Genomic DNA, 22,076 nt, shown 5'->3' with positions numbered 1-22,076 from the left:
AAGTCGGTGCTTCGTCCGGGGGAAGAGGATCTCGTTGTGGGGGAAGACAGGAGTCCGTTGCACTGCCAGGGAAGAAACCAGCCGCAGAGTTTCTCAGGTACAAGGAGCGGTCCGGTGATTCACGGTTCAGTGGTGAGTGGCTATCCGGCTGCCGGGGTGCTTGGCACGGGCAGTTCGACCACAAACCGGGCTGGGGTGCGAAGAAAGAAAGGAAAACTGGTTGTGCCCACCAGTCAGGGGAAGAAGCCTCTCCAGCCGGGAGATCTTCTCTGTCGTCGGGAAGTGGCGAGTCGGTTCTGCAGGGCTCCACCGGTGGTGTCGTTGTAGTAGGTCGGCTCAACTTCTCCCTCGTCGGATTCTCCGGTCCTGTGGCAACTTCTGAAGTTCCAGTCCCCAAAGTCATGCTTTTATGCAGCATACCTCCATTCACTCAGCCTAGCTGTCAATCAAACATGCTAAGTGGTGAGCCGGCTGGGCCAATCACACAAGAGTGCGACCTGAGTTACCTAGGTAACTCGGTCCAGGGTGCCTAAACCCCCTCCCACGCCCCCTGTGGTACCCAGACAGAGTGGCACCACTTTTGGAGGCTTCTGTGAAGAAGCCCGCCAAAAAGTGGAACAAAGGGCTCCACTTGGGTTGGAGTCACAGAAGAGAACACAAACGCCATTTTAGAATCGAGTCTTGGCAAAAAAAACCAACCGGAGAATTAATATTAATTAAATAATCCGGCGGTATGTTCGAGGCTATGAGAATTAAATAATTAAATTTGGTAGCCTCGAACAATGGGAAAATCCCATAGGAAAATATTTGCGGTCGAATATAAAAAGTAGTTTCCACTGCCACCAGCCAAAACTCGATCAGGGGGGACGGAGACGTGCCCGCTTGACTAACAGACCCCAGGGCAATCGAATTGCCCAGACCAGTATGTCCACAATATGATGGTTTGTACTGGTTTCTGTTAATAATTTGGGACTAGTAAAGCCAATGGTGACTTTACATGCCCTGGGAGACAGTAGTCAGTCCCAGGGTATGGAGTCTATGGTGGGGTATCACTATGACACCCCTGTGTTACTGCACGGAGAGTGCGGTGTAACACACATAGGAAAAACACATGAGACCCTATGGAGTAAAGGACCCCATAGCCCATAAAACACATTACCAATCAAAGGAATACCATGAATCATGTCCAAGAGTGGGAGAAAGTCTCACTCTTGGCAGGAGGAAAAAAACAAACTCCAGAAATCCAGCAAAGCTGCTGGGGGACTCACTAGGTTAGGAAATTCAGCCTAAAGAGAGAATTCTCCCTAAAAATAGTATGTTTTGGACACAAGGACGGCTTTTCAGTTACTGACTTCCTGACACAGACTGATCCTTAGTTTTGATTTCTAGGTAGAGAAACTCCTCTTTATTTCTGATCCCTCACACATTGTTGAACAGTAATGCTAAGATCCTGATCAGATCCTTGCCCAATGTTTTCAGCAAGTCACTTCAGAATTGTTTCATATAAGACAGGAACACAATGATTAACCTCAGAAGGCTGTTTGCATTTCTAGAATTCAAATAGCCTGCCCTCCCCTGTTAGAAACATGTTCCTTTGCATCTCTGCCTCCTCACTGGGTACTTCCCCCGAGGACGTGTAAAGATCTCTGCTGCTAACTAAAGCTAGGTCAGCCTTCAATTAATTCCCTAAATATAATGGTAGATTCCATTGCTTTATCATTGTGTTCTATGGCAATAGCAAGCTTTGATGCCGAAAAGTCATTCAACTCCCTAAACTGGGAATTTCTTGTTGCCATTATGTTGAGTTTCAGGAATGGGCCTTTACTGATTTAATGGGTGACAGACTATTTTATGCCAAACCATTAGCGAGGGCAAGAGCAGGTAAAATATATGCGATGCAGTGGAGCATCAGCAGGGAACGTGGCAGGGCTGCTCTGTGTCTCCGCTGCTGTTTGCCCATGCTATAGAACCACTAGCGTGTAAGTTTAGGAATACATTTGTTCATTGGGGGTTATGAAGTTCCCTAAGTCCTTTCACTTTATGCCAATTACATTTTATTATATGCTAAGGGCCCTGAGATCTCCTTTCCGGAGACGCCGGAGGAACGAAGTCTGCAGAAGAAGGTCTAGAATATGTATACATTTGTGCAAATTCCACCATTTACCAATTAGGAAAGAAGGTGGGAGGGGTAAGCCGTACCTAGTCTCTCAGATGAATTAGTACCATCAAGCATTTAAATATTTATGAATTTAGATCTGCCACTTAGCTCAAGATGTACAGTGTAAGAATGTATTCAATAAAGTATAATAAATTACAAACCAATTCAAGGCCTGGAATAAACTTGCAATTTTGTTTATGGGTAAGGTATCTATTGGAAAGATACTACTCCACCATCTGTGTTGTATGTCTATCAATCTATTCCCCTTCTGATGAAGGATAAGCATTTCTGTACTCTAGATCAGGGATTCATAACATTGTTATGGGTAGGTAAGAACAGTAGAGAGTGAGCCTGGATGTTGTAAAATTGGCAATTGATAGATGTGGTTGGGGAGTTTGCAGTTTCGAATTGTACTATACTGTGGCTCAGTTATAACATGCTGTGTAAAGGGTCCGGGGGCAAGTAAGCTCTGAGGAGGGGCAATTGATACATTGAATGTGAACATCTGTGTTAATGGAATGTATTCTAGGAGTTAGAGGTTAGGTATGTAAGGAGATTCAAAAGAGGATGCACTTAGGGATGACATGTGATCCATGTGGTAATTGGACAATATGCTTGCAACCATATGGGGTTATATAGAAGTGGGAAGCTAGGGTGTGTGAGTGTAAAATATGCAACACATGGGGGCATTTTTGTACAGAAGGATTCTCAAGATAGTCTGTTGATTTGAGACTGGAGTTTGGTATTCCTTTGGGACGGCTTCTTACATACTGCGAAATCCCCAAATGTGTTAATTAGGGGGCAATGCTTTTGTCTATAAAGCAAGATAACGAAGCACAACACAGGTTCAAATCCCGATCCCGCGCTTAGAAACCACTCACTGGTATTAAGCACGTTATGAAAGAACAATTATGATTATAATTACCTCTGATCCATACAACAAGGTGCAGGGGAGTGCTCTTTTACAGTGGGGTTGGGAAAGAATCTGGTCTGCTATACAAGACCTGTCACTTCTAACGTCTGGTTTCAACTCATCCAGTTTAGGATACTGCATTTGGTTACCTACATTTGGTTACCTATCTGCAGGTTATCAATAAGTTTTAAAAACAAAGTTCTCCTGAGTGTACCAAACGTGGATTGGAATAATGTATGCTCCAGATGTATATATTTAATATACAGCAATCTCCACCCATCAATCACCTGATTACATGCCTTCTCATGCACTCCACCATTATTACTTCTACGCATCTCCCTCTTCTTGCATTACACTGTTTAACGGCCAATGCATCCTAAGCAGACTAAGGCCCTGCTGTCCCGTTTGGGACTTAATGCACCTCAACTCAGACAATGTGCGCACTTTGAGACTACTACGGTGGTGCGCTGGTGTAGCATAAAAAAGCCTAATAATAATGTATACTGCAACTTCTGTCAAGTATCAAGAAGGGGTGACCTCCCTGGGTCTTGTGTTATTCACAATGAGTCTTGTGAGACTCATTGGCCAATGCTTGACAAACCCCTCTCCACCTCAGTTTGAAAAGACTCTTGATAGAACAAAAAGTGAGAGGTGAAATATATCACTGGATGGAAATGTATGGACAGATTAGTTGTTGTCTGGTGTACAAGGACAAAGGGACGAAGGGGTCAGGTAGACATCAGAACGAGGAATGTGAGACTTATACAAATATCTGAGAGATGCACCTTTATAAACTAATAGATATGTCATTATACGAGGCAGGCAGTTGGGATACATCAGGGGATTGCTTAGGTAATTATAGAGGTTGGAGATGCTCTTATATATATATAACTGCTGAGCAATTGTCTTAATATACTTTTTTCATGCCTCAGTCTATGGAATTGCTTATCTGTTGCTATGGTACTGTTCTGTGGATTATTTAAGAACTAGCTTAAGTACCCGGCTCTGTCCGGGATGTCCATTTTCAGATGATGTTCTTTCATATGCCACTGAAAAAGATCACCAAATAAACAAATATTGTTGTTTGCCACGAAGGAAAAACGGAATTCATGTTAATTTCACTAATTAATTGAACACCAAATGTTCATGTATCTCCGACTTAAATTCTCATATGAATATCATATTTGTATGGTTGCTCTGATTATTTGCAGTGTTGTTAACAGTGGCGGCCATTTTCGCTGCCAAACACCACACTGCAAATAATCAGAGAGTAAGCATACAAATAGGATGTTCATGTGAGAATTTAAATTTGAGGTAAATAAAACTGTGTTGTTCAAATAATTTGTGAAATTAACACGCATCAAGTTTATTGCAAAACAAATCAATAAAAAGAGACACCATGTACAGGGTTTTGATAGATGCAGGGAAAGGGTCAACTGAAACCCTGAGGCCCAGATGGGAACGGGATCTCGAAACTGAAATAGACCTCGACCTGTAGAGGAAAATCTGCAAAGGGGCCTCACAAACGTCAATTGCAAGCCAGTACAAATTACACGCTATTAAGCTCCTGCACAGGTGGCAATATGACCCATATAGATTATCCAAGATGTTTCAGTGATCTAGCCCCCTGTGTTGGCGCTAATGTGTTGAGAGGGTGATTACTGGCATATGTGGTGGGGATGCCCCTGTATTAAGGTCTTCTGGGATGACATCTTGGGCTGGATCAGGGAACTGGATGAAATCCAAAGTACTAATGAACCACTCCTCATTCTATTTGGGATGGAAGAATCTGAGGGGGAGCACACAAGGCTGAAGGGGATGGCAGCATTAATCCAACTAGCAGCACAGGCCTGCCTTGTGATGCAATGGAAAGGGGTTAAGATACCAGGAAAGAAAGAATGGATTAATGTTGCCACCAATATTTGTATAATGGAAAGGATAACCGCAGCTCTCCATGGGAAATCCGCTCTGTATGAAATACCATGGGGAGAACTTTTGAATAAATATGTGACTAACACCTAGGAGAGTACTGGGTATATGGAACTAATACCCAAACTGTGGTTGCAGGCGGATCACGCCCAGAAACTGTTAGCACATTCTCGTGAAAACTTTCAACCAAGTAGAACCAAATCAAAACCAAAACAAAGCGTGACCTCGAGGAAACAGCCTAAACCACTGATGGATACCGAAGATCAACCGGCTCACACACCACAGCCGTGAGGCCAGTGGAAATTGACAAATGTAGAAGACGACTCTGTTCCGTAGGGTGAAGGGGAAGTCGAGGGGAGATACAGTAAAGGTAATGGGGTTTTGCTCAGGGAATAAGGGGGTTGGAAAGTTGATACTCATATTGTATTTTAAGTACTGTTTCCCTCACATGTTTAATGTGTTTGAAAACCTTAATAACATTTAATTAAAAAAAAACACACTTCTAAAAAAAATAAAAATGTGAAAACGAAAAAAAACGCAAGTCTAGTTTAGCACAGACAGCACGAGGATGGGCACGTTCTACAAATTACCTGTAAATGGAGTGCGGAACACCACAAAATGTAACACCAAAAAAACAAAAAATGTATTATCTCGGGACAGGATGACCTATCGAGCTAGAAATATTTGCATTAATTTGGCAATAAAATAAAGAATATTCCATGCAAAATTCCTGATGCCACACGTCACCGTTCATGAGGAGTTATGTCCCCAAGTTCAACGCCATATACAAACCCACAAACAAACACGACTTTGGTATATATATAGATAAGACAATACAGCTTTAAAAAAATATATACTATGGATGTTGGTTTGGGGATACTGCACCGTGGATTCGGTTGTGGCACCATAGGCTACCTTGGTTTACTTGCGTGACCCATGAAGCCGAGGTTGCGAGTACTCACAGAAAAATGTAATTAAATTCATCTGTTATAACAATGGATGGTTGCCTGAAAGTGAGAGGTCTCCATTTCTTTGGTTATTTTTAAATTCCTTTTTCCTTGTTTTCGAAGAGTGGCAGAAGGTTTTGTCTGACTGAAAGCAGCAAGGATATGGAAGACTGCTTACAAAATAAATGCTAGGTTGGCACTGTGAATAAGGATTTGAGATTTTACATTTAAAAAAAATATCCCGCCCATAGGCCGTTATTCAGTGTTTATGAAACATACACTTTTGAGTACACGTTCCCCAGGACTGGACTGATGCAGAAGGCTTGCCCCACTCCAACAAATCAACACATCTCTCTACCCCTTTCTCCAATTTAAAAATAAATATGATGGGCAATCATACAAAAAATAAACAATTTAATTGAATTTCAATTCTCACAAGGTACTTCTTGTGCAGATAAAGGTGTGTGTGTTACTTTTAACAGTGATTATTCAAAATAATTCCTTCGGTGTTTTCCACATTTGAGTGTGAATGTTAACCAGACAACACCATACTGCTGTACATACTTACTGTGTCAAGACATTACAAGTTGGAGAACTGATACACTTTCAATAAAATTTGAATTAGTGGTGAAACTCTACCTCTTCCTTCTCCAGTGGGACCTTTGGAGTCAGTTGGCTTTCCATTTGGAAAGTATTTCTCAAATCCTAATTGAGAGAAAAAGTACAATATAAGCATATCAACCTATCAACAATATAAGTCATACACATCAAGACTTTCCATTATTGTCAAAAACCTTCAAGATGGCGGAGGCATAGAAGTGTAGTGCTTTCGTATATTTTGACACACTATACAATTAATTAGGTTGATCGAAGTGGCTTTCATGTAGAGGGGAAATGAAGGGTGGTGGGTAGCACATGTGCCAGCGAGAAGAGCAGAACGTGCACGCAAGGGGGAGAAGTGCACATACACATGAGGGGCAAAGTGCACAGAAGCGTTCATGTGGGGGAGAAGTGCATATTTAATAAAGGAAGAGCAGTAGATGCAGCCGCATGCAGGTGAGAGGGGGTAATCAGTGCATGCGAGGGGCAAATGGGCAAGAGGTGGAATGGGTAAGTGTGGGAGAGTGGGGAAATTAGCATCTTCCACCACCATCAGCCTCTGTGAGATTCTACACCCACCTTACGCCACTGTCCACTCGGCGCCACAACAAGCCCAAATACATTCAACATCCTACACATCTCCTCTATGATCCGCGTCATCATCCTCAGGTACCATACGCACCATCATCCACCCATTCAAACTATTAGCCTAAGCCACCATATGCACCACCATCTACACATACCCACCATAAAAATACACCACCAGCCACACATCCATTTTTATATTTTGTGATTTGGCTTTGTTGCAAAACATTTCACAAACAAAACAAAAGTACAAGTAAAGAAGGGATTCAAGAGAATAATCAAACTTCATATACACATCCCATTCTTAAAATCAATTGCACAAAATATAAGTATAATTCTGTCATCTGAAAAATAACTACGAACACATTTAAATTCTGAGTTCATAATTTCAATCTCCATACAAATTGGATGAAATGCGGTTCAATCACTTAACTTTCTAATTATGTTCTAACCTAAGTTTCAATACGTTTACAGTTATATATATATATTGTCGACGTCCCCTTTTCGACTACGAAAAACAAAATGCAATACTCTGCAGTGACCACTGGGTGTCGGACCTATGCACAGCATGTGATTCTAAGCAGATTAACAAACATCAGAAATATATATCTTTTTTATGAACATGACAAGTGTCAACTCCAAGAAGACCAGTTCACCACTCAAAAGGTAAAGCCGAAAATCATCAGTTTCAGGAAAGGCTACCATAATTTGGGATGAATCTGACTGGACGGTAAAAACCCTTTGTATATTAGGGGAAATAGGACACTGTTAGGCAGGTCCCACAACTTTTACCCATCCTTTCCCTTATAAACTGACGCCTGTTATCCATATGGGCATTACTGTGATGAGGAAGAACAGGGAAGATTTCATATAATACTGGAACAACTGAGATGGGGAGGTCCTGAAAGGAGGTGAGAAGTGAGCAGGGGAACCACCTTTCACGGTTTAGTTGTCCTCTTGTACATAAAAACAGGCAAAGGATAAAAAGGGGAAAAGGATAAACACCAAAGAGAAGCAGTAGAATTAGTAGAGATAGCAGAAGCAGTGGCAGGAGATGTAAGAGATGCCGTAGCAGTGGAGTGAAGACCAAAAAGTAAAGGAAACAAGAAAAGCGAATGAAAAGATCAAGGGAAGAGAATGGGTTCACCGCACAACGTTTGCTCAGTGGTGCTGGTACAGCCGTGAAGAAGCACAGTAAGGGTTACCGGATCCACAGAAGGCTGAGTGAGATAGAGACCTTTCTCCAGAAGAAGGAGGTTGGGTGGTGAAGCCCACGACCTGGGGCAGACCGGCACAACCTTGCAATTGCTGTAATCTTGAAGCTCTGTGGGAACAACGCAAGCCGTGTGTCGCGTGTCTGGGCTGTCAGGAGGCGGGGGCAGGAACATGGAAGGTTCCCCCAAGTAAAGCTTGGCGGAGTGGTTTTGCCTCCATCGTTAGGCACTAGAACCTAGTAACCTACTAGAAGCTACAAAACCATTATATTAAAAAAAGACAGTCACAAGGGAACCGAGCCCTGCAGGTCCTGGGAGCGTGGCGATGTCAGCGAACTGAGGCAGCAAATCACGTTCCCAAACGCCTGTGACAAGGAACCAAGAAGATCAGAGAAGTCAACAGGCTTGTACTCGCCGAAGGCACATTCTCAAATGCCCGCAACAGGAGGCCATGCAGCACCAGGTAGTGTTGGGTAGCAGAGTAAAACCCAAAATACCTGAAAGAGCCACAAAAGTAAGAAGAGTCACTGTGGATTAAGGATACTGATCATTATCACACTCTTCCTCGTCACAGTGGATGAGAAAACAACAGGTAATACTTGGCAGGATAAGGAGCCAAGTTTACCCAGAATAACATGATGTATAAAGGGTATTATTTCCTTCAAAATGAGAGGATAACCACGACTCACTGTACTATGCCACGAGGAAGGACAAAAGAGAAGCAGCCTATTCACATGGGGTTGATAACTTTGTAATTGGAAGTTTATTTTTGAACAAAACTATAAACATCCCAGAGACCCACCCAGACCTTGGCAGAGAGTAAACCAAGGCTGGGAATTGACCTTAAGCAGGATAAAAAAGGGGATATTCTTAAAACAATAGAATCTGTCAAAGGGAAAGGAAATAACCCATTTGTACTGCATTGAACTTTTTCAGACTAAGGCTGAAGGAGACTGGCTAAGAGGTTTTTATTTTCCCTTTTGCACATTTTGTGGAGTTTATAGTGTGAGGGTCAGGTTAGGTTTTGGACAAAAGACGGAGAACTTTATTTTGGACATTGACACTAACAGTTTGTTTTGTTGAGGTAGGGAAGCCCCTAGTAGGATATGGGAAAGTTAGGAATTTCCCCTATCTCCCATACTTTTTTACTTTCAATAAAAGTGGCCGTTAAGCAAATAGCGTACCCTGTGTGGTCTCCCATTACATTAACCTTACGCACCCTTACATTATCTATACATTTTCTGAAAAGCATACTGCTCCTTTGATTGTTCACAAGTATTAGATGTTTCAAAGTTTTAAAAACACTCCATACTGTTACACAGGCTGAAAACTATTTGGCTCCTTGATAATTCTCTCATAGGTCTCTACACTTCTAACATGAACAAGAGATTTAACCTGAATCTCATTAAGATGCATCTATACTCTTTACTAGGATACCTAATTAAATACTTATGCAAACATGCTAACCCAGAATTCTTCTTACAATATTCAGTGAAATGTTTACACACGGTAACTTTTCACTCCATTCTTCTCTCTCAATGTTTGACTAGTTCAACAACCTACCCAGTGCAGAATTATTTCACTGTCCTCCACAAAATACATTAAAACCTTGCAAGCTTTTGACACTAACATTAGTTCATAATAAAACCAATGTTTGTTCAACAGCAATGCTCACCATAAATCCATTCCATGTCACCAAAGTCTCCAATGAAGATAAACCTGATTCATTGCATATGACTGTAATTGGGACCAATAGTGCTAAAACCTGTCCTCAGTTCTTTCTAATAATTTCCGATTTGACAAATGGGTTACAGTATAAACCATAAAGTAAAGCTGGCACAACCTTTTTTATACAAAAAAAAACAAACAATGGAATCATGACCACAAAATCTCCTTGTTTGTGTCATCATTTGTGCCAAAAGCAAGGATTCTCTTATTCATAGGCGGTCAATGATTCTTTCTTCACTGTGTTTATGAAAAATCTGAATTTCCAAGTCGATAACATTTTTTAAATTAATGTTTGTGGGACATGGGTGACAGCACTGATAACATATGCGGACGTAAAAAGATATCATGAACTATAGACAACAAAAGTGCATCATGGATGAGCATGTATACATAGGATTATTGTACACAGACTTGAACATGTCAACTGGCGGCGTGTTAGCCCATTTCCAGAGTAGGACTAGGGATTTATACAGCTTAGACATGTGCGCAACGTGATAGGCCTTGTGTTTAGTCTATAAAGGGAAGCCAGGCTGCCACATAAGAGGTGCACCTCCCTTCTGCCAGGGCTGTAATTTTCTCCGAAGCCAACATCTCCCAGATCTTTCCCCACCACATACCTAGCACTGGCCTCTCTGCAATTTTTCACTTCCGGGCTATGGCCATCTTAGCTGCAAGGAGAAGAGTGAGAAGCCTAGCCATACAGCCCTTAGGAGGATAAAGGTGAGAAGGTGAGTGAGAAGCCTAGCCTTACAGCCCTTAAGAGGATAAAGCCCATCCCTGCAATCCGCCAACAAAATTATCAGAGGGGCCAAAGGCAGGTCACTTGCCAGCATAGTTCTGAAGGGCGAAAGGACCTCCTTCAAGTAAGATTGGGCCTTGGGGCATTGCCACCACACGTGGAAGAAGGTTCTGCTTTCTTGACAGCCTCTCCAGCAGTTACGAGGGAATCGTACAAAAAAATCACCCTCATTTGTGCGCCCCCGCAGTTACTGCGACTTTGGGGGCGCACAAAATGAGGGCGACATTTACTACACCCAAGCAGAGCGTGGGTTGCGGGGGTGTCCCCCGCTCTGCCTGGGGGCCGTAATGGGATTTGGGGGTTTCAGGGGTGTCCCCCGCTTAACATTTTGTTAAGCGGGGGGACACGAAAGGGAAAAAAAAAACCTGCAGCGTTAGCTCTAGCCCACGTTAGTGGGAGGAGCTGATGCTGCAGGGATAGAAGGGTGCAGGCGGCACACACAGAAATGTGCCGCCGTGAAAGGTAAGTTGGGGGTGCGGGGTAGGAAGGGAAAAGCAGCGTGGGGAAACGGGCACAGTGATCTATATGATCACTGCGCCGCGCCGTAACTGGCGTCGGCATTTCGGCCATCGCAGTTATGGGTGGCGCAGTGATCACATAGATCCGTTACGAGGGGGCCATGCGATGGAGTCTATCTGGGGCGTAATATCATCGGTAGCAAAGTTTAAGCTAACACTCCTTGTCTGTGGTACACCTAGAGGCATTATGGTTCCGTTCCCAGATGTGACGCCAAGAATCCTCCCCAATGGCAACCCCCTGATCCCTCTCCCAGCCCACCATATGGGTCAAAGAGATCAAGCACATTGTAAAGCCCTGAAACTCTGCCCTTAGATCTACCCGCCAAGCAAGTGAGTTCTAAAGCGTTCAGGGCTCTACTGCCTCTCTGTCAAACTGTCGGAAAGCACCCCCAGTGACGTAGTTGGAAGGTACCGGAACCTTTCCCCCTACTGTAATGAAAATAACTGCTTGCATTCCTCGAAAGTGAGTGGGGACTGTGAGAAACCTGAAGGCGTCTCCCTAGCTAGTCCCCGGGGATCTGTCATCCAGGTAGCCAGGACACAGCCATCGCTATTGGATCCAGTTCCTGTCGTTGGACCAGTGATGGAGCACCTCGGGGAGTGGGAGTGGAACACCGACGGGTGAGACGCGGTATCCCCCTTCCTTTAACACCTTTTCCCCATCCTCTCACATAGGACATTCCAAACCACTGCCCCCCACCCCCTTTCCAACACGAACACTTTCGCACAACACAGGGGACAATGGACTAACACTACAGCTATTTAGTTCAACGAAGGAGAAAGGCGGCAGGAATTGAGAGGGTGGCGTGGAGAGAAGTGACCTTGCCCTTTTCATCCAAGGCCCGCAAACCTTTGTGGAAGAGAGCCTAAGACCGCGAACAATAGCACAAGTTTCTTGCTACAGATGTCAACGGTACACGGGGCAAGCATATGTCGATAAGTAGGACTGAGGGAAGCTCCCACGCCCGTGGTACTGGCCTTGACTCCAGGAAAGCCAAAAGCCAAGCAGTTCACCACAGCTGGTGAGTCGAGGGGAGAATCAATAAGAATCGTGCTGTGTTGAATGAAAAGCACAAAGTGGCAAAGTTTAATGAACTGTGTACAGAACTATAAAAAGTGTTAAGGGGAGACCAGTTGCAAAGGGAAAAACAGCATCACGTTGGTGCTTATTCAAGAGACTTTGGTCGATCCCCATCTGAGTGAAACTACGGATACCAGAAGACCATAGGAGTCGCTGAAAGAGGTCAAAGTGGACATACAGGAGGTGTTAGGGAGAATTCTCTGTTTAGGCTGAATTTCCCTACCTAGTGAGTCCCCCAGCAGCTTTGCTGGATTTCTGGGGTTTAATTTTTTTCTCCTGCCAAGAGTGAGACTCTTTTACCCTCACTCTTGGACATGTTGAAGTGTGTTTTCTTGGTTAAACCTTGTGTTGAATGGGCTATGGGGTCTTTTACTCCATAGGGCCTCATGTATTTTTGTGATGTGGGTCACACAGCACCCTCTGTGCCGTGACCCAGGGGTGTCCTAGGGACTCCCCAACATAGACTCCATACCCTGGGACTGACTACTGTCTCCCAGGGCATGTAAAGTCACCAAAGACTTTGCTAGTCTTGAATCCTGAACAGAACCAGTACAAACCATCATATTGTGGACGTACTGGCTGGGGCAATTCGATTGCCCCAGGGTCTGTTAGTCGAGGGGGCACGTCTCCGTCCCCCCTGATCGAGTTTTGGCTGGTGGCAGTGGAAACTACTTTTTATATTCGACCGCGAATATTTCCCTATGGGATTTCCCATTGTTTTAGGCTAACACATTTAATTATTTATTTACGGTAGCCTTAAACATACCGCCGGTTTATATATTTATTTTTATAACTCCGGTTGGGACTTTTTGCCAAAACTTGATTCTAAAATGGCGTTGGTGTTCGCCTCTGTAACTCTGACCCAAAGTGGAGCCCTTTGTTCCACTTTTGGCGGGCTTCTCCACAGAAGCCCTCCAAAGTGGTGCCACTCTGTCTGGGGTACTTAGGAGGGGTGGAGGGGGATTTAGGCACCCTGGACTGAGTTACCTTGGTAACTCAAGTCGCACTCCGTCCTGATTGGCCCAAGTGGTGAGCCGCCCGGCTCACCACTTAGCATGTTTGAGTGACAGCTAGGCTGGGTGAATGGGGGTTTGCTGCATAAAAGCAGGGCTTTGGGGACTGGGACTTCAGAAGTCGCCACAGGACCAAGAATCCGACGAGGGAAGAGCTGAGCCGACCTGCTTCGACGACACCACCCGGTGGAGCCCTGCTGAACCGTCTCACCACTTTTTCCCGACGACCGAGGAGAACTCTTAACGGAGTGGCTCCTTCCCTTGACTGGTGGGGACAACCAGTTTTCGCCTTCTTTCCGTCCTTTTGAGGTATCTCGTGGCCGCCTTGCCTGTGCCAAGCACCCCGGCATCCGGAATACCACACTTTACCCCCATACCGCGAAAGTCGGTACCAACCCTTGAACCGGAGGACTCCGCGGCTGGTTTCTTCCCGGGCAGTGCTACGACCTTTCTCTTCTGCTCTTCAGCGAGATATTCTTCTCCCCTGACCGACGTCGAGCCTTGCTGTCGCTGCCTGGAACAACTGCCCCCGCTGGAGGATCCTTTCCGCTTAAGGTACTGTGTTCCGCCTGGCTTCCCTTGCTACCGACTGTACGGGGTAGATTTAGTCCCCGGCTTTCGAACCTGGGAGTGCCTGGGACACTTTGGCTAAACTTTCTGAGCCACTCTAAACTCTTTTTGACTCTTTGCAAGACTTTGAATCTCTAACTAACAGTGTGATCTTGGGCACATTTTCGCTCCGGCTACTCTAAGAGTGGGCCCTGCCTAGTGACTTTTGCTCACCTGTGACTTTATTCTTCGTTAAGCCTATTGCAAGTGTTCTGGACCTTAGAGTGGTGTGTCTAACCTATTTCTGCTTTTTCTCTCCCTTTCTTGGAAACTACTAGAGTGTCATCTAACGTTAAGCACTCACCTCTGTTTTAATTAAGTGGTGTTAACCTAGAGTTGTCTAGATAGGAGAAAGGATTGAATTTACTTTCAGTATAACTGTGTTGAAGTGCTTTTACTATATTTTTGCTAGAGTGTTTTTAACTTATGTGTATTTTAAATAAATAACTATATACTTTTGAAACCAAGCTCTGGTCAGTGTTTGCTTGTGCTATTGTGTTTTGGTACATATTGTGTATACTTTACATACTGCCTAACTCTTCTTGAGAGAAGTCTGACTGCTCAGCCACAGCTACCAGGTAAATCTGGGTGGTACAGACTGCTACCAAAGGGGTTTACTGCTCTACCTGTAGTCTTAAATCTTTTGCAGTGTTCCCCAAGGGAACTGCACAGGTTTCTGCCTAACACTGGTGTACAGCGGTGGGATTTGTATTGAGTATACATTTTATTGTGCTTTAGATACCTTAGTGCAACTAACCACAAAGCTTAGCACTGAAAAAGTAAAACCTCTAACATGTCAGTTATAGAAAGCTATAGTCAAGAGTCCCTTGCAGCCAAAACTGCTGATTGTTTAAGAGTGCTCTGTAAACATAAGGATCTCCTGACTAAGGGCAAGAAAATGGAGCTGATTGAAAGATTGTTAGCTAACCAAAGTCTGGGTGATGGTTCAGAGGAACCTACCACTCCAGCAACTGTAGATGACAGTGTTGAAATTAACATGGAGCAAAATGTTGATGATTCTGAGGAAGAGTCAGAAGAGGAGGGTGAGGCTGTTGTAACTGTCCCCCCTAGGCCTCTGCCTGCTCTACCTGCTGTGCCTACTGGACCTTTACCAGGTCCCACATTTAGTCCTCAGTACTTTGAACTGGAGAAAATGAAGCTAGAATTGGAGTATAAGAAACTTAATGCTCAAACTGACAAAGAACTAAGGCTAAGGGAAATGGAGCTCAAGTATGACTTAGAAATGAAGAAATTATCTGTTGAGAATGTTTCTCTCTCTGGCTCCTCTAGAAGTTCCAGTCCTAAAAGACCCCGGATGCCTAAAGAATTGGTTGGTATGTATGAGCCTAAGTTGGATGTGTTGGATTGGTTGTCTCTGTTTGAATATAATCATGGGCTCCAGAACATCACAGGAAATGACTTACTCACCTGGTTGTTCTCTAGGCTTCCCCCTGTTGCAACTGATGTGGTAATGGAGATGGGGGAGGAGGATAGGAAGGACTATGAATGTGTGAAACTAGCTTTGATAGCTAGGTTTGGGAAAACCCCTTCCCAGTATCTTAAGAGGTTTAGGAGCCTCAAAAAGCATGATGGTACCCCTTGGGCTACCTGGGTGAGTGAATGTTTGAAAAACTTAGAGGGATGGATTAAGGGTTACAAGGTGAACACTTATGAAGGTATGAAGAATTTGTTTATGTTGGAGACTATTTATGATGCCTGCTCTCCTGAGCTCAGACAACACTTGGCTGATTCCAAGGAATTAGATTCCCGGAAGCTAGCTAAGGCTGCTGACTTGTGGGTTGCCAACAGGGCCACTCACAAGGATTCTGGGGTAACTCAGAAGAAGGATGGGGAGAAACAGCCTAAAAAAGACTCCAAAGAGAATTCTAATAATTCCTATCCCAAAGAGGGCCCCAAACCACAAAATAACCAGGGTAAGCCACATGGGAAACCTAGTCAGGCTACTGTACCTTCTGGCCACAAGCCAGAAGGAGGTCAGAACAAGCCACCCTTCCAGAGAGCATTTGGACAATGCTATGTCTGTCAGGGTACTGACCATATCAAAGGAGATCCCAAGTGCAAGGGTAAACCTGCAGGGATCAGCACAGTCTCCTTAGCCTTCACTCCTGAGGATGAAGTACAGATGGCTAGTGCCCACTTTGAACTCTTTGCTGAAGAACCCTTGGGTCTTCAAGCAACTGTAAACTTAGAGCCTATGGGTCTGGTTAGTCCCCAGAATAGGGTTGTGTATAACTCCCTACCTGTTAACTCTAAGGTGTATTATGTGGACAGTGTTCTTGTCAATGGCCAGGATACTCCTGCCAGGAGAGACACTGGGGCCAGCAGAACAGTAGTGGATGAAAGCTTCTTTCAACCTGAGGATGTGGCCAAAGCACCCAAAGGTCCCACTAAGATGTCTGGAGGCCCTGTCCAAATGGTTCCTATTCTACCAGCCCTCATTCAATGTAACAACATGACAGTAAGGATCCCTGTCAGTGTTCAGACTGAGGTACCTGGGAAGGTCCTGTTAGGGAATGACCTAAGAACTCTAGGAGTAGTGTCACATACCCCCAGGCCTCCCAGTATGGAGAAGCAGAACTTAACCAAATTGGCTAGAAAGGCTACCTTGAAGGACCCTTCTAAGCCTGTGGGACCCTCTACTGAGAACCCCACTACAAGCCCTGGTGTTAGTAAGTTGACCTCTAACTCAGGCACATTTGAGGATAGTATGCTAGGAACATGGGAGCCCCAACCAAGCTCCATCATTGTTCCCCTAGTCTCAGAGTCTCTGACTCCCCCTGCTTCTGAGGAAGAGGTGGATAGACCAACTAGGCCCCTATCTGAACCTGAGAGAACTGGTAATTCTCAGTGCTGGTGGAAAACCCGAAAAGAAAAGTCTAAGGCCAAAAACCTTCAGACTGTTGGACCTTCTACTGAAGAACCCAACTCAAATCCTAATATTAGGGGGGAAACTCCTAAAATAGGTAAGGGTAGATCTAAGAGGAAGGGGAAGCAGGTACATTGCCTAACCCCAACCCCTCCAACCAAGAGGCCTAAGACCCAACCTGCTCCCACAAGAGAGGTGGTGAGGAACCTTGGAGGCCCCTCTAGATCTAAGGGAATCCTTTATAAGGACCCCTTGAAAAAGCCTAACTTAGGTTCAGAAGTTGTACCAACTTCTGAGGGACTGGTCAACCAGATCCCCTATAACAAAAAGACTGATGTTCCTCAAAGGGTCTGTAGGTCCGTTAGCTTGCAAAAGAAAACCTTTGAGTTCTCCATTGAACATAGGTCAAGGTGTCACCATCAAAATGCTGATGGACTCTCTAGGATGTATATCATCGACTAGAGGTATGAGGTTCATCCAGGAGTGGATTAAATCCTCCTGTCCCTTAGTCTGGGGGGGGCGAGTGTTAGGGAGAATTCTCTGTTTAGGCTGAATTTCCCTACCTAGTGAGTCCCCCAGCAGCTTTGCTGGATTTCTGGGGTTTAATTTTTTTCTCCTGCCAAGAGTGAGACTCTTTTACCCTCACTCTTGGACATGTTGAAGTGTGTTTTCTTGGTTAAACCTTGTGTTGAATGGGCTATGGGGTCTTTTACTCCATAGGGCCTCATGTATTTTTGTGATGTGGGTCACACAGCACCCTCTGTGCCGTGACCCAGGGGTGTCCTAGGGACTCCCCAACATAGACTCCATACCCTGGGACTGACTACTGTCTCCCAGGGCATGTAAAGTCACCAAAGACTTTGCTAGTCTTGAATCCTGAACAGAACCAGTACAAACCATCATATTGTGGACGTACTGGCTGGGGCAATTCGATTGCCCCAGGGTCTGTTAGTCGAGGGGGCACGTCTCCGTCCCCCCTGATCGAGTTTTGGCTGGTGGCAGTGGAAACTACTTTTTATATTCGACCGCGAATATTTCCCTATGGGATTTCCCATTGTTTTAGGCTAACACATTTAATTATTTATTTACGGTAGCCTTAAACATACCGCCGGTTTATATATTTATTTTTATAACTCCGGTTGGGACTTTTTGCCAAAACTTGATTCTAAAATGGCGTTGGTGTTCGCCTCTGTAACTCTGACCCAAAGTGGAGCCCTTTGTTCCACTTTTGGCGGGCTTCTCCACAGAAGCCCTCCAAAGTGGTGCCACTCTGTCTGGGGTACTTAGGAGGGGTGGAGGGGGATTTAGGCACCCTGGACTGAGTTACCTTGGTAACTCAAGTCGCACTCCGTCCTGATTGGCCCAAGTGGTGAGCCGCCCGGCTCACCACTTAGCATGTTTGAGTGACAGCTAGGCTGGGTGAATGGGGGTTTGCTGCATAAAAGCAGGGCTTTGGGGACTGGGACTTCAGAAGTCGCCACAGGACCAAGAATCCGACGAGGGAAGAGCTGAGCCGACCTGCTTCGACGACACCACCCGGTGGAGCCCTGCTGAACCGTCTCACCACTTTTTCCCGACGACCGAGGAGAACTCTTAACGGAGTGGCTCCTTCCCTTGACTGGTGGGGACAACCAGTTTTCGCCTTCTTTCCGTCCTTTTGAGGTATCTCGTGGCCGCCTTGCCTGTGCCAAGCACCCCGGCATCCGGAATACCACACTTTACCCCCATACCGCGAAAGTCGGTACCAACCCTTGAACCGGAGGACTCCGCGGCTGGTTTCTTCCCGGGCAGTGCTACGACCTTTCTCTTCTGCTCTTCAGCGAGATATTCTTCTCCCCTGACCGACGTCGAGCCTTGCTGTCGCTGCCTGGAACAACTGCCCCCGCTGGAGGATCCTTTCCGCTTAAGGTACTGTGTTCCGCCTGGCTTCCCTTGCTACCGACTGTACGGGGTAGATTTAGTCCCCGGCTTTCGAACCTGGGAGTGCCTGGGACACTTTGGCTAAACTTTCTGAGCCACTCTAAACTCTTTTTGACTCTTTGCAAGACTTTGAATCTCTAACTAACAGTGTGATCTTGGGCACATTTTCGCTCCGGCTACTCTAAGAGTGGGCCCTGCCTAGTGACTTTTGCTCACCTGTGACTTTATTCTTCGTTAAGCCTATTGCAAGTGTTCTGGACCTTAGAGTGGTGTGTCTAACCTATTTCTGCTTTTTCTCTCCCTTTCTTGGAAACTACTAGAGTGTCATCTAACGTTAAGCACTCACCTCTGTTTTAATTAAGTGGTGTTAACCTAGAGTTGTCTAGATAGGAGAAAGGATTGAATTTACTTTCAGTATAACTGTGTTGAAGTGCTTTTACTATATTTTTGCTAGAGTGTTTTTAACTTATGTGTATTTTAAATAAATAACTATATACTTTTGAAACCAAGCTCTGGTCAGTGTTTGCTTGTGCTATTGTGTTTTGGTACATATTGTGTATACTTTACATACTGCCTAACTCTTCTTGAGAGAAGTCTGACTGCTCAGCCACAGCTACCAGGTAAATCTGGGTGGTACAGACTGCTACCAAAGGGGTTTACTGCTCTACCTGTAGTCTTAAATCTTTTGCAGTGTTCCCCAAGGGAACTGCACAGGTTTCTGCCTAACAGGAGGTCTAGTAAAATCCCCATACAATCAAATCGAAAGACTTTGATCTACAAACTAGGTGAAAGGTAAGGTAAGTGAATCCCACAGTGAGAAGGAAATAGGGAAGCGAATCCCAAGGGGGCAAAGTATAAAGTCCCAAGACACAGTGTGTTTGGAACTGTTTCAAAAGACTAAGATTTGTGCCATACGATACAAGAAGGGTCAGCGCCCAGAAGAGGGGGACCCAGAGGGGAACCAATCACCCAGCAAACATTGAAAACGAACTTCTGATTTGTTAAAGGAACTTTCACTCTGGTATTTGAACAAGTCAGGTCCTCGAAGGCAACAGACTTTCAAGTGAAACGAGACATGGTTATCAATGTCCCTGATAGCCGAAAGCTTGAGAGTGTCCTGAGAGCTGCCATTGGAACCGTCACCTCGTGCTGGAGAAGCCAGAGACTATACTGTGCTCCAAACTCCCATCTTAGACTGTGCTAAAACGTGGGGAAAAGAGACCCATTCTATGGCAACCTGACATTATTTGAGAACACTTCTTTCTTTTCTTGAGAACTATCCCATATCCATTTTTTGTATTAGTTGTGAGGTTTGGCAATAGGTTTCTTAGTATAGGCCCTTTTATTTTGACATGACGCCACTAGGACTGCCTTATTTTTGATTTGATGATCGACGCTTGCTCACCACTTAGATTAAGGTTTAGAATACCCGTTTTTCCAACCTGCATACAGCATTCATTGTTCAATAAACACCCTTGAACGGTGACCACTTGTGTCTTGTCTTACTTGTTGCCACCATGAGTTCCTCACAGGACCCATCATTAAAAAGTTCTCTCAGTTACCTCAGGCCCACAGCGATCCAAGCTGAGAATGTTGGTGCCGGGGTAAAATCGGAATTGTTGACCACAGGCGATAGTGGGCCTAAGCTTGTGGGAGTATTACATCTTTTGGTTGCCAGATTCCAGTGTGTGAAGTGTTGAGGATAGGAGTGCAGGTCTGGTCGAGCTGCTGCTCAGCTTAACAAACTATAGCTGTTTCAGGGGAATCTGGGATGCTGCCTGTTCAATCTGCGCCCACCGCAAGATCTCCCCCGACTGGCCCCATGTAAAGATATGCGATAGTTTGGAGGCGAGATAGTATTAGTAGATGTTGGGAACCGCTAGTCCTTCCCTACAGGTGCTCTTTAAGCAGTAGGACTCCTTTCGCTACCCTCGGATTGACTGTTGCCAAATATAAGCCAGGACTTTCCCCTGTAGCTCGTGCAGTTTCTGAATTGGGACTGCGGTAGGGAGGGCCAAAAAGTGGTAGAGGAGCCCAGCAACAATGGTCATTTTGACAGCTGTGATGTGCCCGAGCCACAAGGCTGGTTGCTTATGCCACCGTTTCAAATCTGATTCCACCTCCATGAATATAGAAGGAAAACTGGCAGAATATAGTGATTTGATGGCGCTGGGGATGTTCACACCCAAGTATTCAACATGATCTCGCTGCCATCTAATCAGGGAGATGTCTGCCAGCGTATCAATGTCCCTGGGTACTAATGTGATCAGCAGGCCAAGGGATTTTGTGTAAATGGACTGCGAACCCAGAGGCACTGCCAAAGTCTGCCAGTTAGGCCATCAGGTCCGGAATCAAGTTCCAGATTTACGTCAAGGAGAGCAATACGTCGTCTGCACATAAGGATATTTTATGCTCCCTACCCTGGTAAGGGATACACTGAATATCCAAGTGATTACAAACCCAGGCCCACATGGGCTCCATAGAGAGGACGAACAGGAACTAGGATAGGGGGCACCCTTGTCTCGTGCCTCTGCAAACATTTATTGGTGGGTTGGGCCCTGCCGTTAAGTAGGATCCTTTTCATTGGGGCCGATTATATAGCCAGAACCGACTGTCTGAATTCCGGTCCCAGGCATGACATTTGGAGGATAGCAGCGAGGTTACAGCTACTCCAGCTGAACGAAAGCCTTGTGGGCATCAAGGGCTAAGAGGTCGGCCTTCGTCTTCGCCCTGACTGCTATTTCAACCATAAAATAATTAAAAAGTCGAGTCAATTGAGGGGAAAGAATCTCACAGCAGGCATTCTAAATATCAGAGGTAAATCCATCCAGCCCTGGGGTCAGTATTTTTCAGGGATTTGATGGCCACTGTGAATTGCGCGACTGATATTGGCTGTTCAAGTTGCGTGACCAGAGTGGGAGCAAGAATGGGGAAGGTGAGGGGCCCCAGATAGTTCCTCAGGATGTCCAGGATCGGTGGCATGGGGGAGTGGGTGGAGAGAGACAGATGCATGAAGGAGGAGCCCCCCTTTGCCATTTAGTAAGGCTTGAACATTGTTGCAGGCTCTTTGTTTAGCCAGTTTATGGACTAACATCTGGCTTCATTCCCTCTGGTGTAGTAGTAGTGTTTGACATTAAGAAGGGCCTGAGGGGTGGCCACCAGGGGGCGCGCAGGC

At 45.2% G+C, this 22,076-nt stretch overlaps 1 protein-coding gene across 3 annotated transcripts in view; it reads right to left on the bottom strand.

Moving 5' to 3' along the window:
- AFG3L2 (AFG3 like matrix AAA peptidase subunit 2) overlaps nt 1-22,076 on the bottom strand; it is a 1,716,771-nt gene that overhangs the window by 1,539,647 nt on the left and 155,048 nt on the right. For all 3 annotated transcript variants that reach the window (XM_069620479.1, XM_069620477.1, XM_069620478.1), the window contains exon 3: nt 6,587-6,652. In XM_069620479.1, the coding sequence (XP_069476580.1) occupies nt 6,587-6,652 (66 nt within the window). The remainder of the gene's footprint in view (nt 1-6,586; nt 6,653-22,076) is intronic.

Source organism: Ambystoma mexicanum, chromosome 5q (genome assembly GCF_040938575.1).
Source record: "Ambystoma mexicanum isolate Mex_15411 chromosome 5q, UKY_AmexF1_1, whole genome shotgun sequence".
Taxonomy (NCBI): domain Eukaryota; kingdom Metazoa; phylum Chordata; class Amphibia; order Caudata; family Ambystomatidae; genus Ambystoma; species Ambystoma mexicanum.
Note: the sequence above shows the minus strand (reverse complement) of the source record. Positions and strands in the feature narration are given on the sequence as shown.